Source organism: Ovis aries, chromosome 26, assembly GCF_016772045.2.
Source record: "Ovis aries strain OAR_USU_Benz2616 breed Rambouillet chromosome 26, ARS-UI_Ramb_v3.0, whole genome shotgun sequence".
Classification (NCBI taxonomy): Eukaryota; Metazoa; Chordata; class Mammalia; order Artiodactyla; family Bovidae; genus Ovis; species Ovis aries.
In genome coordinates, this window is record NC_056079.1 from 39,547,551 (window position 1) to 39,564,563 (window position 17,013).

Below are 17,013 nucleotides of genomic sequence, written 5' to 3' on the forward strand. Positions count from 1 at the left end.
AAAGAAGCCACAATGAAATGGCAGGAGGGAGGAATCACAATAAAACCAAACTTCATAGCCTCCGGGTGGGCAATGCAAAAACTGGGAAACAGTCTCAGCAGAGAAGCTCTGCCCAGGCGTCCCAGCCTGGGGCTCTGGCGATGGGAGGAGGAGCCCCCAGAGAACCCGGCTTTGAGGGCAAGCAGGTGTGACTGCAGGAATTCCAGGCAAGCTGGGGAGACAGAGACTCTACTCCTGAAGGGCACACACGAAGATCTGTGCATCCCAGGGCCTGGGGGAAGAAGCGGTGGCTTCGTGGGAGACTGGCACTGCACGGTCTCCTGTGGAGGCTGGTGGGGTGGGGGCGGTGTGTGGAGAGCACGTGTCTGAGGCTCACTGTGGGGACAAAGGCAGCGGCAGCAGCAAGTCTGGGAAGTGCCCACTGGTGTGACCCCCCTGAAGGCCACCATCAGCCCTATCAAACATCCTGTAGGAGCCTGTGCTGCCGAGCAACACGGCACGGGGACACGGCCTGCTCCATCAGCAGACAAGCTTCAGGTTTCCCTTAGCACAGGCCTGCGCCCCAGAGGGACAAGACCCAACTCTACCTGCTGTGCAGTCCCATCAGGGAGCCCGGACAAGCCTCCCGGCCTCAGCCACCAGGGAACAGACAACAGAAGCAAGAACGACAATTCTGCAGCCCGTGGAACAGAAAATACAATCACGGAAAGTTAAGACAAAATGAGACATCAAAGGAATATTCCCAGAGGAAGGAAGGAGATGGAACCCCAGAACAACGACGAAGTGAAGAGGTGACAGGCAACCTCCTGTGGAAAGAACTCAGAATAACAATAGTGAAGAGGACCCACGAGTTCAGAAAAAGAATGGAGGAAACACAGAAAAGGCGCAAGAAGTGTTTAACGAACACCTAGAAGAACGAAAGAAAAAACAAACAGATAAACAATAACTGAAACGGAAAATACATTAGAAGGGATCAAACCAGAGTGAGGAAGAAGACCAGATAAGCTGAGCTGGAACACAGAACGCTGGAGATCTCTGCCATGGAGCAGAACAGAGAGAAGAGAAGGAAGGAGGAGGCCTCTGGAACAACGCTGAACGCGCCAACACGCACGGAGGAGAGAGCACGGACCCGAGAAAGCATCTGAAGACGTGACAGCTGAAAACATCCATAACACGAGAAAGGAAAGACTCAAGTCCAGGAAGTACAGAGAGTCCCAGGCAGGATAAACCCAAGGAGAAAGATGCAGTAATCACATCAGCAAAAATCAAAGGCAAAGAAAACATATTAGAAGCAACAAGGAACAGTAACAAATAACACACAAAAGAACTCCCTAGGGTATCAGCAGATTTCTCAACAGAAACTCTGCAGGCCGGAGGGGCGTGGCACACTTTTAAAGTGATAAAAGGGAAGAACTACAACCAAGAATGAGCCACCCAGCAAGGCGCTGACTCACACCTAAGAGAAAAATCAACAGATTCACAGACAAGCAAAAGCTAAGAGAATTCCGCATTACCAAACCAGCTTTATAACAGATACTAGGGGAACTTCTCTAAGTGGAAAAGAAAAGGCCAAAACTAGAAACATGGAAATTATGAATGGAAAGCATACCAGTGAAAGCAAACGGACAGTCAAGGTAGGAAATCACCCCACGTGAAATGACATCAACCCAGGCAGCGAGACGCCAGGGGGGCAGACACAGACCGCAAGCGCGTCTGAAGCGAAAGGGCCAGCAGCCTCAGAAGCACACGAACCTTCTTCACACAGAAGATGCCACATCGAAACCTCACAGCAAGGCCTCCCTGGTGTCCGCTGGCTAGCAATCCATCTCGCAAGGCAGGAGACACAGGTCTGATCCCTGGCAGTGGCCACCCACCCCAGGGTTCTTGCCTGGAGCATCCCACGGACAGAGGAGCCTGGCGGGCCGCAGTCCACGGGGTCACAGACTGGGTCATGGGGCCGTGACTGAGGGACTCAGCACAGCACTGGGGAACCAAGAGCTCCTACGCTGCGGAGCTGCCAAGCCCACGCGATGCAACCACTGAGCACCTGTGCTGAGAGTACTGAGCCCAAACACCACAGCGAGTCTGTGGGCCACGGGAGGGAGCCCCGCAGGCGCAACGCACAGCCCACGTGCGGCAGCCAAACAACTCCGTTTTTTGTTTTTTTAAGAGAAACTTGTGGTAATTGCAAACAGAAAAATCGACAACAGATACACCAAGCAGAAAAGGGAATCCAAACACAACGCTAAAGTTAATCATCAAGTCAGGAGAAGGGGCTTCCCTGGGGGTAGAGTGGGTAAACACTGCCTGCCAAGGCAGGCTCCAGAAGATTCCACTCGCTGTGGCCAACTAAGCCCATGCACCACACTGCAGAGTCCACGCTCTGGGGCCTGCAAGCCACAACTGCTGAAGCCGGTGAGCGCCAGCAACTGAAGCCCGCCTGCCCGAGAGCCTGCGCTCGGCAGCAAGAGACGCCTGTGCACGGCCACTACAGAGGGTCCTCACATGCCTGAACGCAGCAGCAAAGACTGAGTGCCGTTCAGCTCAGTCACTCAGTCGTGTCCGACTCTGCGACCCCATGAATTGCAGCACGCCTGGCCTCCCTGTCCATCACCAACTCTTGCAGTTTACCCAAACTCAGGTCCATTGAGTCGGTGATGCCATCTAACCGTCTCGTCCTCTGTCGTCCCCTTCTCCTCCTGCCCCCAATCCCTCCCAGCATCAGGGTCTTTTCCAGTGAGTCAGCTCCTAGCATCAGGTGGCCAAAGGATTGGAGCTTCAGCTTCAGCATCAGTCCTTCCAGTGAATATTCAGGACTGATTTCCTTTTGATCCATTTCAGCCAGTCTATGTCTTTTGGTTGGAGCATTTACTCTACAAGAGACCCACTTCAAATATAGGAAAATGTATTCCATGCGAAGAGAAATCAGAAGAAAGCTCAAAGAGCAATACTCATATCAGACAAACAGACTTTCTTTTTTCAAATTGCTTCTCTGGCTGCCCCAGGAGGCAGTGTGGTGTGCAGGCCCGGCAGCTGTGGCCACAGGCTCAGGAGCTCTGCAGTGTGTGGGATCTTAGTTCCCCAACCAGGGAGCGGATGGTGTCCCCTGCACTGCAAGGTGGATTCCTAACCACTGGACTGCCAGGGAAATCCTACAAACAGACTTTAAAATAAAGACTTGTAAGAGCCAAAAAGAGACACTACATAAAGATCACAAGGATCAACAAGAAAATGTCACTGTGAATCTGTATATCCACCACAGGAGCACACCAATATATAATGCAAATGCTGAGAGCCATAAAAGGGAAAACCGACAGTAACACAGCAGCCGTGGGGACTTTTACACTTTTCATCAATGGGCAGAGCATCTAACACCAAAATCAACAACGAAACACAGGCTTTAAAGGACACATTAAACCAGATGGACTTAATCGATGTTCATAGAGCATTTAATCCAGAATCAGCAAATACACATTCTTCTCGAGTGTTCAGGGAACATTCTCCAGAACAGATCTTATGCTGGGCAACAAAGCAAACCTATGCAAATTCAAGAAAACTGAAAGCACATCAAGCATCTTCTCTGACCACAACTCTATGAGATCAGAAATCAACTGCAAGAAAAAAATTCTAAAAACCACAAAAACCTGGAGGCTAAACAATGTTACTAAACAAACAACGGACTGCTGAAGAAATCAAAGAGGAAACCAAAAAATTCCTAGAGATGAGTGAAAACGAAAACATCACAACCCAAAAACCTACGGGATTCAGCAAAAGCAGTTCTAAGAGGGAAATTTACAGCAATACAAATGTAGCTCAAGAAACAAACAAAACCCCCCTCAAACAACCCAATCTTATACCTAGAGCAGTTAGACAAAGAACAACAAGAAAACCTCAAAGTTTGAAAAAATCATAGAGCAAGGCAGAAAAAATAGAAACGAACAACAACAAAAAAAAACAGCAAAGGTCAATGAAGTCAAAAAGCCATTTCTTTGAGAAGATAAAGAAAATTGATAAACCTTTAGCCACATTCATCCAAAAAAAAAAAAATGAAATGAAATCAGAAATGGAAAAAGAGAAGGTACAGTGCAAAGAAACAGAATCGTAAGAGATTATTATCACAAGCAACTATACGCCGATAAAACTGAGAACCCAGAAGAAACGGACAAACTCCAAGAAGAAAGGAAGACGGAAGGAGGCAGGAAGAGAGAGAAAATGTGAACAGACCAATCAGTCAGACGTCCTGAAACTGAAACTGTGATTTAAAAACTTTCGACAAACAAGAGTCTAGGACCAGATGGCTTCGCAGGCAAATTCTATCAAACATTAAGAGGAAAGTTAATGCCTATCCTTCTGAAACTCTTCCCAAAAGTTTCAAAGGACAGAATGCTGCCCAACTCACTCTCCAAGGCCACCATCACCTTGATACCAAAACCAGGTATGACATCCCAGAAAAGGAAAATTACAGGCTGAGAGTCCTGATGAACACAAGATACAAAAATCCTCAACAAAATACCAGCAAACCGAATCCAACAATACATTTAAAGATCATACACCACAGCAAGAGGGATTTATCAGAGATGTGCGGATTTTTCAGTATCTGCAAATCCACGTCATTACATTAACCACCTGAAGAATAAAAACTGTATGATCATCTCAACAGATGCAGAGAAAAGCGTTAGACAAAATCCAACCCCATTTATGATCGAAAACTCTGCAGAAAATGGACATAGAGGGAATCTTCTTCAACATAATAAAGACCATATACAACAGACACATAACTATCGTCATAAGCAACGGGGAAGAGCCGAAAGCCGTTCCTCTGAGACTGAGAACAAGAGAAGGATGCCCACTCTTGCCACTTTTATTCAACATTTATGGGAGTCCTAGCCATGGCAATCAGAGAAGAAAAATAAAAGGAATCCGCACCGGCAAGGAAGCCAGCCTGCGTCACTGCCGATGGCATGCCACTGCACGCAGAAGTCCTGCGGCGGCTGCAGAAACCTCCTGGGGCTCGGCAGTAAGCGCAGTGCGGTGCGCGCACAAGAGATACACAGGACTCCCTTACGTATTTACACACTAATAATGAAAGATCAGAAAGACAAACTAGGGCAACAATCTCTCTTAGCTCTGCAACAAAAATAATAAAATACCTAGGAATAAACCTAGTATCTAAGGAGGCCAAAGACCCGTACCCTGATACCTGTAAGACGCTGATGAACAAAACTGATATTGATACACGGATGGAAAGACATACCACATGCTTGGATTGGAAGAATCAAAATTGTCGAGATGAAATGTACTATTCATGGCAATCCACAGATTCAATACAATCTCTATTAAATTACCAATAGTATTTTTCACAGAACTAGAAGAAAAAAAAAAAATCCCTAAAAATCTGTACAGAAACACACAAAACCCAGAAGCCAAAGCAATCTTGCAAAAGAGAAATGGAGCAAATGGAGCAGGGAGGATCGAGCCCCGGCTGCAGACCACACTACAGAGCTGCAGGCAGCAAAGGAAGCATTTTCTGGCACAAAACAGAAACAAATATGAGCGGGACAATACAAAGCCCAGAGATAAACCGTGCCCATCATCAGTCCATCGATGACAAAGGAGACAAGGCCACACAGTGTCAGAAGAACAGGCTCTTCAACAAACGGTGCAGAGAAACCCGAACAGTTACATACCAAAAAAAAAAAAAAAAAAAAATCAGATCATTCTTTAACACTACACACAAAAATGAGCTCAAAACGGATTAGAGACCTAAATCTGAGACTGGACACTTAAATCTCCTAGAGGAAAACACAGACAGAACTCTGATATAAAATTGGAACAGTATCTTTTTTGATCCATCTCCCAGAATAATGGAAATAAAAATGAAAATAAACAAATAGCATCTACTCAAAAGCTTCTGCACAGCAAAGGAAACAATACACAAAATGAAAAGACAACCCACAGACTGGGAGAAAATATTTACAAATGATGAGACTGACAAGGGAATAGTCCCCCGAATTTAGCAACAGTTCAAGATGCTTAATAGCTTCAAAACGAACAACCCACTTAACAGACACTTCTCCAAAGAAGACGTACAGACAGGAACGTGAAAAGATGTTTGACATTGCTAATTATTGAAAAATTCAAATCAAAACCACAATCAGATATTAAGATCACCTCACATCAACCAGAATGGCTATCATCAAAAAAATCCACAAACAACAAATGTTGGAGAGGGTGCAGAGAGAAGGGAAGCCTCCTCCACTGTTGGTGGGAATGTAAGCTGGTGCACCCACCCTGGAGTAATAGCGTGGAGGGTCCTTAAGAAACTAAAAACAGACCTACCATACGATCCAGCAACCCCATTCCTGAGCGTATATCCAGAGAAAACCGTAACTCAAAAAGATACATGCACCCTTATGTTCAAAGCAGCACTGTAACAGCCAAGACATGGAAGCAACCTGTATCCGTTGACAGACGAATGGATAAAGATGCGGTATACATGTCTACAATGGAACACCATTCAGCCATTTGAAAAAATGAAATAATGCCATTTGCAGGAATGTGGATGGACCTAGAGATGATCACACTAAATGAAGTAAGACAGAGAATGAAAAATGTCACAGGCTATTGGTTAAAAGTGGAACCTAAACTATGATACAAAGGAACTTATTTACAGAACAGAACCAGACTTTGGGGGAGAAAACCTTGCAGTTACCACGGGGGAAAGCAGAGGAGAGCGATGAATTAGGAGTCTGTGTGAATATGTGCCCACTACTGTGTATAATCAACACGGATCCCCTGTGTAGTAGAGGGAACCCTGCTCAGAGTGCTGTAATAACCTACGTGGAAAACCTCTGGGAGAAGCGGAGGGATACGTATAGCTGAACTGCTTCCCTGTGCACCAGAAACAAGCACAGCATTGCCAATCAGCTGCTGCTGCTCACCCGCCAGGTCGTGTCCGACTGCGACCCCCAGACGGCAGACCCCCGGCTCCTCTGCCCTTCACTGTCTCCTGGCGTTGCTCACACTCACGCCCACTGTGTCAGTGATGCCATCCAACCATCTATGCTCCATTATAAAATATTTTTAAAAATCTAACAATATGTTTTAGTTAACCCAATAGATCCAACATACTGTTTTAACATGTTATCAGCTTAAAGAATCATAAAGGAAATACTTCAGGTTACCAAGCGCTAAGTCTGAAGCCAAGCTTCCTTTACAATTGCAGCTCTCGAGGACGGGCCGCCTCCACGCAGTCCTGGGGGCACAGCTCGAGACAATGCGTGTGGACGTCTGTGCACACACACGTCTGTGAGTGGCTCACACAGACACTGGGCTTGCAGGCGACGGTGCTGGTGAGGAGGGCCCGATGGCCAAAGGGAAGAGAGTACTAAGTGCGGGCACTGAGCCAAGGGTTTGCAGACAAGGCCCCTCGGTTCTCCCGACAGCCTCACTGCAGAGGAGTCTCTAAGACCAGAGTTTAAGCGGCACCAGGAGAGTGGGGGACAGAGGAGCCTGGGGCCTGCCGTCCAGGGGGTCGCCGGGTCGGACGACTCGCAACTGAGCGACAACAGAGCACAGAGCGTCCCTCCTCTCCACCCCCAGGCCGGCAGGCCGAGGCCTTTCTCCCAGGGAGCCGGCCTCCACGCACAGAGCTGCTCCTCGCGGGCCGGGACCCGTCTCCACCGAGGCCCCGTGGCAGGGGGCCAGGGGCGCAGGAGCGCCTCCCTGGATGGACCCCGAGCGCTGAACGGCGCCGGGCGTCGCGACGGCGATCCGCACCGGAGGGCGCGCGGCCTCGGACCGTGAGCATCCCGTCTGCCCGTCTCCTTCGGCCCTGCTAGAGCTTACCCCCCCCCCGCCGCCCCCCCCCGCGCCACGCCGCCCCCCCCGCGCCACGCCGCCCCCGCGCGCCACGCCGCGCCCCGCGCCACGCCGCCCCCCCCCGCGCGCCACGCCGCCCCCCCCCCGCGCGCCACGCCGCCCCCCCCCCCCGCGCCACGCCGCCCCCCCCCCGCGCCACGCCGCCCCCCCGCGCCACGCCGCCCCCCCCCCGCCACGCCGCCCCCCCCCGCGCGCCACGCCGCCCCCCCCCGCGCCACCCCCGCCACCCCCCCCGCGCCACCCCGCCACCCCGCCCACCCCCCCGCGCCACCCCGCCACGCCGCCCCCGAGAGGCCCGCAGAGCGCCATGGAAGACAGCCTGCCTCCGGCCCAGAGCCTGTAGCCGCCCGCAGGCCTCGCAGCCGCTGGCCGAGCCCTGGGCCGGTCCACCCTCTGCCCAGGACCCTGTGAAGGCCCTTCCCGGGTGACCTCATGCCTGCCCTTCACGTGGGTAAACTGAGGCCAGGCCACAGAAAGCGTTTCCCCTCCCTCCTGACTCCAAGGAGAAGGGCTGACGCGTGGGCCCCCAGGCAGACGGAGGGAGCGGCCCCTGGACAAAGGGAGACCCGGTAGCCGGGAGACCGAAGCCTGGAGGCGCCGGGCCAGCGGGGGGCGCAGGGTCAGGACCCCGGTCCCGGGGGCCGCCTGGCTGGGACTCAGCCTCACCGCAAGGCGGGACCCCACGAGGGCGTGCGGGGCCGGGTGATGGTCTCCGAGCGCGGCACGTTCAGCGCCGGGGTCAGTCCTCCGGACCAGCCCCCAGCACCGGGACCCAGGGGCCCGCGGGGCTCCATCCTCCCGTCCACACCAGAACGCCCCGCTCGCGCCCCGGAGCCTCACCGCACTGCCGCGCACCCGCACCCTCGGAGGCACCGGGAGCTCCGCGCCCACCCCCGGCCGGAAGACGCCGGTCTCGGCCCACCGGGTCAGGCGAGCTGAGCTTTACCAAGGACAGGCGTGGGCACGAGACGGGCAGCCCAGCTCAGACATTTCATTGTCCTGAACGTTTCCAGGGCCATCCAAGACCCTCTGATTTCACAAGAAACATCACACACACTCAAAGGATCCCTGGCAGCTGCAGCTTCCAGAGTAACCATTACCACTCTTGGAGAGATCCAGCTCCCTGAGGAAGTCACACACACACTCGTGTGTCCTGCATGACTGGACTGAGTCCTCCTCCTCCTGAGAAGGGCTGTGTGGGTGTGTCTAATTACAGTCACTGGATTTGCTCTGCAGAACTGTTTATACTCGAAGCCAGCAAAGGTGTAACGCAAAGAAAAATCGATGCTTTCAAAGCACCTTGAAAGCTCACTTCACTCTCCCCGCATTCGACTTCCTCCAGAGACCCTGCACACTCCACACCAGGTGGGACACGCCCCTACCACCTCCACCGCTTCCCTGCTCAAGGGCGCTGGCCCGGCCAGCGCTGGGCAGAGGACAGGCGTGACAGGCCTGCACGCCTCCAAGGCCCGGAAGCCACACTGCGGGGTTGCGGGCCCTTTCCCAGGACACCCAGAGGGGCCCCCACCCCAGGGGGAGTAGGTGGTGCTGCCCAGCTCTGGGGGAGCCTGTGGCTGTCAGGCAGCAAACCCAGAGCTCCCGGGGGTCCCCTGAGCACCATGGCCCCTCCTCCCCACTCACCCCGACGGCGGGTGCAGAGCCCACATACCAGGATGTCGAGGCAGGCGGCCTTCAGCAGGGTGATCTGGTCTGCGATGGTCAGGCCGGTGAAACCTGGCAGGCGTTTGGCAAACTCCACGATCTTAATAATGCACTTGGTGGCCAGTTCACTGAATTTGTCCCAGAGGCCCAGGTCCAGCCGGACTCGATGGTCAGCGCTGGAATTCTAGGGGGGAGAGAAAACTCGGTCAGGGCTAGCTGAGGGAAGCTGGTGGAAGGCAAGGGACTGAACCCGCTCCTTCTGAACATGCAGACGATTCACTCTTCACCAGGGAGCCGTTGGTAGTTGATTTTTTAGCTTAGATTCATCTTTTTTAAATGATCAGAGTCTCATCCCCCAGACCAGTGGATAACCGCGTAGTGGAGAAGCTCTCTTCAGCAAATACTCCAGCCAATGAAGGAAGGGATGGGAGGCGGCGGTGTCACCACTTTGTAATCTGATGAACCATTGGCTCCACTCAACCCAGGCCAACCACAGGCAGAGAGGGCCCTTCCTGGGGACACCGAGCTGCCGCATCCAGCCTCACCTGATCACACCAGGGTTTTATTGTTTAGTCTAAGTCGATTTGCATTTAGTTTCTATCACCTGCGACAGGAAGATGTCTAACTGATGTCAAGTTATGGGTTAAGATGGACTAGGGGTGAGAGTTTCACATTCCCCTCGCAGAGAGGTGTCAGGACCTGGAGAAGGGGGTCCCGCCCCACGGCCCCCATCACCTCCTGCCTGGACCTTCCTCACTCCACCCTGGCCTCCTCACAGCTCGTTCTTTAAGCAAAGGAATGTGGGTATCCTTTTAAAGCCTAAGTCACAGTGAGTCAGTGTTGCTCAAAGATGTCCCATCTCACTCAGGCTAGAAGGCTAAGTTCTCCCCGTGGCCTGCAAGGCTGTCTAGCTGACTTGCCTCTCCCAGATCCTTCTGTCCAGGGGAAGACGCCCAGCGGGACATGGCCTCAGGCTCTCTGCCCAGGCTGCCCCTCCTGTTGGCCTGCCCTGCTCTGGGGTGCACCCCTCGCCCCCCAGTCTGGGCAGAGCTGGGCTCCCCCAGCCATTCGGAGACAACCCCCGCAGGGGCCGCCTGCATTCTGGGCCTGCGCTCCCCGCCCTCAGCCCCGACACACCGCCCTATCCCCAGGGGCCACACAGCCCGGCACTCAGCAGGGGTGCTCAAACATCTGGGAGTGAGTGCATCACTGAGTGAGGTGCTTCCCGATGTTGATGTGGACGTGAGCATGAGGCTGGGCTGGGTAGTGGGGGCGGGGGGGCGGGGGTAGGATCTGGCAGGCAGGGAGAGGCAAGGTCGAGGCTGGGGCTTGGGCCCTGGATGCCTTGGGACACACCGCCAACCCAGAGTGCTGGCCCCTCAGCTCACCGAGTCTATACCCGGGGGTCTGCTTGTGAAGGTTGGTTCGGAGCTGCAAGGGAGCCGTGTGTGAGGGATGCTCAGATGCCTGATGCAGGCGGAGGCTGTGGTCCCACTCACCGCCCCCTGTTCCCACGGACCTGGGGACACGGCGCACCCGGGCAGCGGGAGGCCTCCGCGCCTGTCCCTCAGTGTGCTCCGCGCTCTGTCTGGCCGTGGGAAGGTGACACAAGGGCGGGCCCTCCTCTGGGCTTCCCTGGAGCCAGGCCCCTTCTCAGTGCTGGACAAGGAATTCCCTCTCTCAGGAGCTCTCCCCTGGCGGGCGGATCGCCACCCACCTGAGCCGCGGTCTGTGGCCCCGGGCCTGCTTCTCGGGGCCCCGCAGAGCCTGGACTTTGTCTCCAGGAGCCTGTCTCCTGGCTGGAAACCCCAGAGACTGGAAGATACCGGGCCTCCCCATGGTGAGGGCGTGACACGCTGCAGCTCCCTGCAGTCCAGAGACTCAGTGAAGAGCAGCCAGCACGTCCGTCCGCAGGAGGACGGGGCACAGAGACCCCAACACACATGCTGTGTGGTCCTCAGACCTGGGTGCTTCTGCCAGCCCCGCCACTCCAGGAGGCGGGGGAGGCCCCCCAAGACGGCTGGCGAGAAGCAAGGGAGACAGGGCAGGATCTCCCTGAAGGCGATCTTTCAGGGGTGCTCCCAGACCCCCTTCTAAGATGCCTGGGCTTGGACAGGAGCATGGAGGCACCCCTCTGGCTGGCCTGGTGGTCTCAGCGATCAGGGGCCCTGCAGGAGGGCAGGGCATGGCCTCGGGGCACCAGCTGCCAGATGGAGTGTGTCCACCGCTCCTCCAGGAGATCCAGGCTGATCTGTGACCCGCGCGCCTTCTCTGAGGGCGCCTCACGGAGCCACGGTGCTCCCCTCCCCACACCCCCGAGGGCAGCCTGCACCCCTGGGGCCAGCGAGGTGGGAAAAGCCAGGAACAGCAGAGAGTGGGCCCAGGCCGGCCCGCACCTCCTGGAGATCACCTCTGTCAGGCAGAGTCAGGCCCGGGTGAGGCCACACAGGTCCGGAGGGGGAGCCCTGCCCACCTGGTCTCTGCACTGCAAAGTCACGTACGTGTCCCTCTTTTAACCTCCTTGGCAGCCCCACAAGGCAGTCCTCGCTCCAAGGTCATGGAGCCCCCAAGCAACCCGGGCAAGGCTTGAACCTGGCCTCAGAGGCCCTAAGACCAGGATGCCACGGCGATGCTCTGTAAAGAAGCAGAGCAAACGCCCTGGCACTGGGCTGTTTCCTCTTTGGAGGGTGGGTCATCCGCCGCTCTGCCGCCACAAGGACTTCCTCCTCGCTTTGTTTTTGGGGAGGGGTCAGAAGTCTCCCCAAGGAATGCAGTACCTGCCCAGGCCTCGGTGTGGAGTGGGGGCCAGGTTCCTGCGCTTCCCTTCCATAGCCTCCTGGGCCCTGACTAGGGTCCCAAATCTTCCTGAGTTAGGGAAGAGAAGGAGCCACTCTTTCAGGGATCTGGAGATGGGCGGCTAGCTGCCTTTTTAACTCCTCTCCACCCACTTCTGCCACAGGCGTCTGATGGGGGTGCCAGCTTGGCGAAGGTGCACGAAGTCCCCTCGCAGTGGGAGCTGTTGACAGTAGGAAAGTTCTTACAGAAAGACCTCATCTCAGAACCAAGAAGCTGCAAGGGATGCATCGTGCCTGCTGTTCTTTATTTACTCCTGCACGCACGTCCCCAAAAGACTGGAAGCCACTTACAGCAAAAACGGAACTACATCCTATGCTCTGGGGCAGCTTCGGCAAGGGATCAGGCTACCCCAAGGTCAGGGGCACCCCCTGAAGATGGGACTTAACAGTCGCATTCCCTGCTAGATCCAAAGAGGCACAAAAAGGGGTACTGGAGGCTCTCGGGGAAGCCCCTGTCGAGGGCTGAGAGCAGACCCTGAGACTAGGAATCGAACAGAAGCAGCTCCTTTGAGCGGAAATTCCGGGCAGCATGGGGCAGGGAGAGGGCGGTGGGAGGGGGCTCCACCCTGCTGGGGAGCTCGGGGAGCTGGTCATTCTCTGCCATCGGGCGGAGGTTGCTCCCAGGAGTGTCCATCACCTCCCCTCCAACCCTCCGCGTGTACCACACTCACCCCGCAGCCACACAAAGCCTTGAGGCGGGTGGTGGGCCTGCTGCGTGAGCCACTGTGACGGGGGGCAGGCTGGATCAGACCTCAAGCCCAAAAAGAATCCCAAAGGAGAGGCTCCCCAGGAGGAGGGAGGTGGGGAAGGGCTCAGAAAGGCCCACCTGAGTCCTTGTATGCCAACCACAGATGGGACCGTCGTGCGGGGAGGTCTGGTCCCGGCCACGTGCTCTAGAGGGGCAAGTGCCATCCACACTTGTGTTTGCCTCGCCCTCCAGACCCGAGTGCCGCCACTTTACCTGATGATCAGGTGAGTCAGGGGCTGCAAGACGGACACGGCCACCCTAAGACAGCCCCACCAGCAGAAGAGGGCTGGGGCCCCGACTGCACAGCAAGTGACCCCTCAACTCTCTCACTGCTGGACCTGGCTCAGAAGCTTCCACCTCCAGGAAGCTCTCCCTGCTGTGACTGTTCGTCTTCTGGAGCGAAAGGTCTGATTTAAGGATAACAGCCCCTCCTCCTACAGAGACGCCCAGGGGTTCCTGCCTCCATCCTGCCTGGTCACCCACCCTCCTGAGGTGCAGGGTACTGTCTGGGGTTAAAAGAGCTGCCTTCAGACTGCCCGTGTCTAAGGCCGCTTGGTATCTATGGGACGTGGGGAAAGACTTACTCCTCTGAGACACGGGGCCCTTGTGCCGGCCTCAAGGAGGCCTTGGAAGGAACCAAAGAATCCACAAGGCAAGAGACTTGGTATGGCCCTTGGCACAGAGTAAATGCTGAGTATCAGCTGTAACAACGATGATGGTAACAGTAATAAAGACCCTGAATCACAAACTAAGGACTTCTCTCCACTGCTTACGGACTGAAACCCAAAAACGAGGCTGAGGGAAGCCAAGAAATGAGCACAAGGTCCCACCGCTGCCAAGTGGTTAAGCGGGATTTAAACCATACACACTTGGCACCTGGTTCCTGATTCAGAGCATCACCCAGGTCTCTGGCCCCGCTTCCCCTCCCAGGCTGTCCTCAAAGCTCCCAACGCTGCCAGTCCTGCATGTGTTCTGGGCGGGATGGTACCCTGAGCTCAAGGGGACTTGTTTACTAGGTCAGTACTAGGCCAGGCCAGGTCAGCGCCTTCACAGACCGGCCAGCATCTCTTCCCCCTGACACCAGGGCATGGGGCGCCGGGCCCAGAACGTCATGCTGGGTCTCGCTACTCGAAGCGCATCTGTGGCCTTTGCTACTCAGGAGTGTGGTCTACAGACCAGCGGCACCTGGGAGCCACACCTGCTGAATTAGAACCTGCACTTGAAGGGCCACCAGGTGCTCTGTGAGCTGGCCAAGGGGGAAGCAAGCGCTTGGTTCCTCCTCCGTCGGCAAGTCCGCCAGGGGACCTGTGTCCAAGTCCAGGGCCAGCCCTTCAGAAGTTGGTGCCACTGACCACACAGCCTGCGGGCGCCTCACTCCCTCTTTTTCTGGCTCCATTATCGCCTCTTATCTCTATAACCTTTCACGCAATTCTTTTTCTAGTGCCATCAGTCACTGAACCAGCAAAACTCTGCAACATTTGGAGTTTTTACAAAAGAACCCACATCTTAGGTGGGCAACGTGAACTTAAGAGCCCAGAACGACTTTCGAATTACACTCACTCATTTTTGAGGGCTTATTACCTTCTACTCATTAGAAATACATTTACACATCAGCGAACACAACACGTGTAAACATCAGTTTGAAAACATCCAAATACCTGAAGCCATCTCCCCCGGCACAGCCAGACCAGCCAACACAGGCCCCCTGCCCCGTCTCCCCGTCTCCCCTTTCTCTTGTTTCTGGCCCAGCGAGGCCAATGCCCGGGGTCCGGGAAGGGCAGGGGAGGGCCCCTCAGGGCAGCCCCCCTTTGCTTTCCCAGGGCCCCTCCACCCTTGTCCTTCGTCCTTCGGAGGCCTTGCTCCCCTCGGGCTCTCCCAGTTGGAGAGCCCTGTGCTTCGCGCCGCCATCTGCTGAGACCCCCGACTCCTCCCTGGCTCCCCTCGACCACTCACCCCGGGGGAAGGTCCCCGTGAGCAGGAGCCTCGTCTCCATCACCTGGTCCTGGAGCCACGCACGGGTCCCACCTGTGCGTTGTGACTGCGAGGGAGGAAGCGCCCACTCGACGCAACCATAGCTGAAACCCCTAGACTGGACGGGGTGGTGAAGAGACCCCCTTACCAAGCCGGGTCCCTGCAGCCCAGGGTCGGCCGGCGGGTGCACGTGTCTGCTAGTCCATGCTAGTGCGCCGGCGCAGTAGGGCGCGGGCGCATGCGTATATGAGCATATGCGGGAGTCTGTGCGTGCGTGCGTCTGTGCGTGCGTGCGTGCGTGCGTGCGTGGCGGCGCGGGGTGGGCGGGGCCTCTCACCGTGGTGTACTTGCCCAGCTGGCAGAGCGAAGGGAAGGTTTCTTGGTGAGCCTTGCGGATCTTCTCGGTGAGGTCGTCCAGCTCTGCCGTCATCTCGTAGCTCTCCGTGCACTCCTGCTTCGAAGGCTCCTTCTTCTTCTTGTTTCTGTCATTCCTGACCGCTGCGGATGAGAGAGCAGACAGACGGAGCAGGGTCACCAGAGGCCGGGCTGTGCCGCCGCGTGTTGCCCGGTGCGGGGCCGGGGAAGGCGGTCGGCACAGCACAGCGTCCCCGGTAAACAGGCGGCTGGCGGACAGCGGCGCGCCGGCTCCTGAGGAGCGCTCAGCTCACCCACAGGGAGGGCCTGTTTGTTTGGAGGGAACCTCCCGTGTGCACTGGTTCCTCGAAGACTTTCCGGGCACGTTCCCCCCCAGTTCCGGAGGGGGTGGCCCGAGGGGCGTGCCAAGAAAACCCCTCTTGCCTGGGACACACATCCCGGAATGGAGCCAGGGATTCCTAGCTAGGCCTTTCGGTTCACTTTTTTTGCTTTTCAGTTTTCTTAATTAACGGGCAGTTTTAAAGAGACTCATTTTCAAGAGGATGGGATATGGGGTTTTTGTCCCTTCATGTGTTTCTGCTTCGTTAACGTTCTGTGTTAATCACAGTCTTTTCTGTGAAGTTTTAAAAAGTAATAATCCACGTGTCAGGAGCCGTCGGCCTGGGAAGCTGTCCGTTCCTTCATCCCTTTCCTGCCCTGAAGCCCTTGTCCCCACGCCCTGTCTGGCAGCGGGCCTCAGGCAGCACAGCCTTGGCCTCTGCTCTGGGCGTGAGCACAGCCTCTCTGACGGCTCAGAGCCGAGGGCCACTCAGAGCTCTGGCGAGGGTCTCCTGGGGAAGAAAACTGGGACCCAGGGAGGCAGACAGCGGAAACTAGACCATGCAACTCCCCCCGTGCTGCCGAGGGACCCAGGGGTGCCAGGCTGGACACCACCTGCTGGAGCTCCCGCCGCCCTGACCTGGGAGTCTGTGCTGCAAATGACCCAGGGCATAATCTGATCCTTCCTGAGAGGATTCAGCCTGGCCCTCCTTGAAAGCCCCCAGGCGATCTGACAGCCAGCAGCTCCCCAGGTCGGGGTCTACACTGTGAGGACCCCCAAAGCCGTCTGGGAGCTGAGGGCAGAGTGAAAGCAAGGCACCTGCATGGGGGGAGGAGAGAAGGTGGAAGGAGAGAAATGGGAAGGGGGGCGGGGAGACAGGGAAAAGGCGGGTGTGGTGGTGCTGAAAACCTCAGCTCTGTAAGAGCACCTCATGCCTGCCGTCGGGGGAGTACTTGTGAGTGCCTTCAGATCCTTCTGGGAGCCGTGTCCACAGTATGCCACTTGATCCCCTTGCCAGGTAGGCAATTTTAAACCCATTTTACAGATGAGGAAACAGAGCCTCCGTGAGATTAAGGTATGTGCCCATGACTACGAAGCTGGCAAGTCCCTTCCTCTCTACTTGCTTGTTCCTAACAAAATAAACACATTTGAAAAAACTTCTCCAGGCGATTTTCTTTTCCAGGACTCTGAAATGTCACTGT

The 17,013-nt window shown here is 55.6% G+C and overlaps 1 protein-coding gene across 7 annotated transcripts in view; it reads right to left on the minus strand.

Moving 5' to 3' along the window:
• Positions 1-17,013, minus strand: part of RARB (retinoic acid receptor beta) — an 869,358-nt gene that overhangs the window by 12,028 nt on the left and 840,317 nt on the right. For all 7 annotated transcript variants that reach the window (XM_042241494.2, XM_060407106.1, XM_027962678.3 and 4 more), the window contains 2 exons: positions 15,455-15,615; positions 9,551-9,727 (listed from right to left, as the gene is read on the minus strand). In XM_042241494.2, the coding sequence (XP_042097428.1) occupies positions 9,551-9,727; positions 15,455-15,615 (338 nt within the window). The remainder of the gene's footprint in view (positions 1-9,550; positions 9,728-15,454; positions 15,616-17,013) is intronic.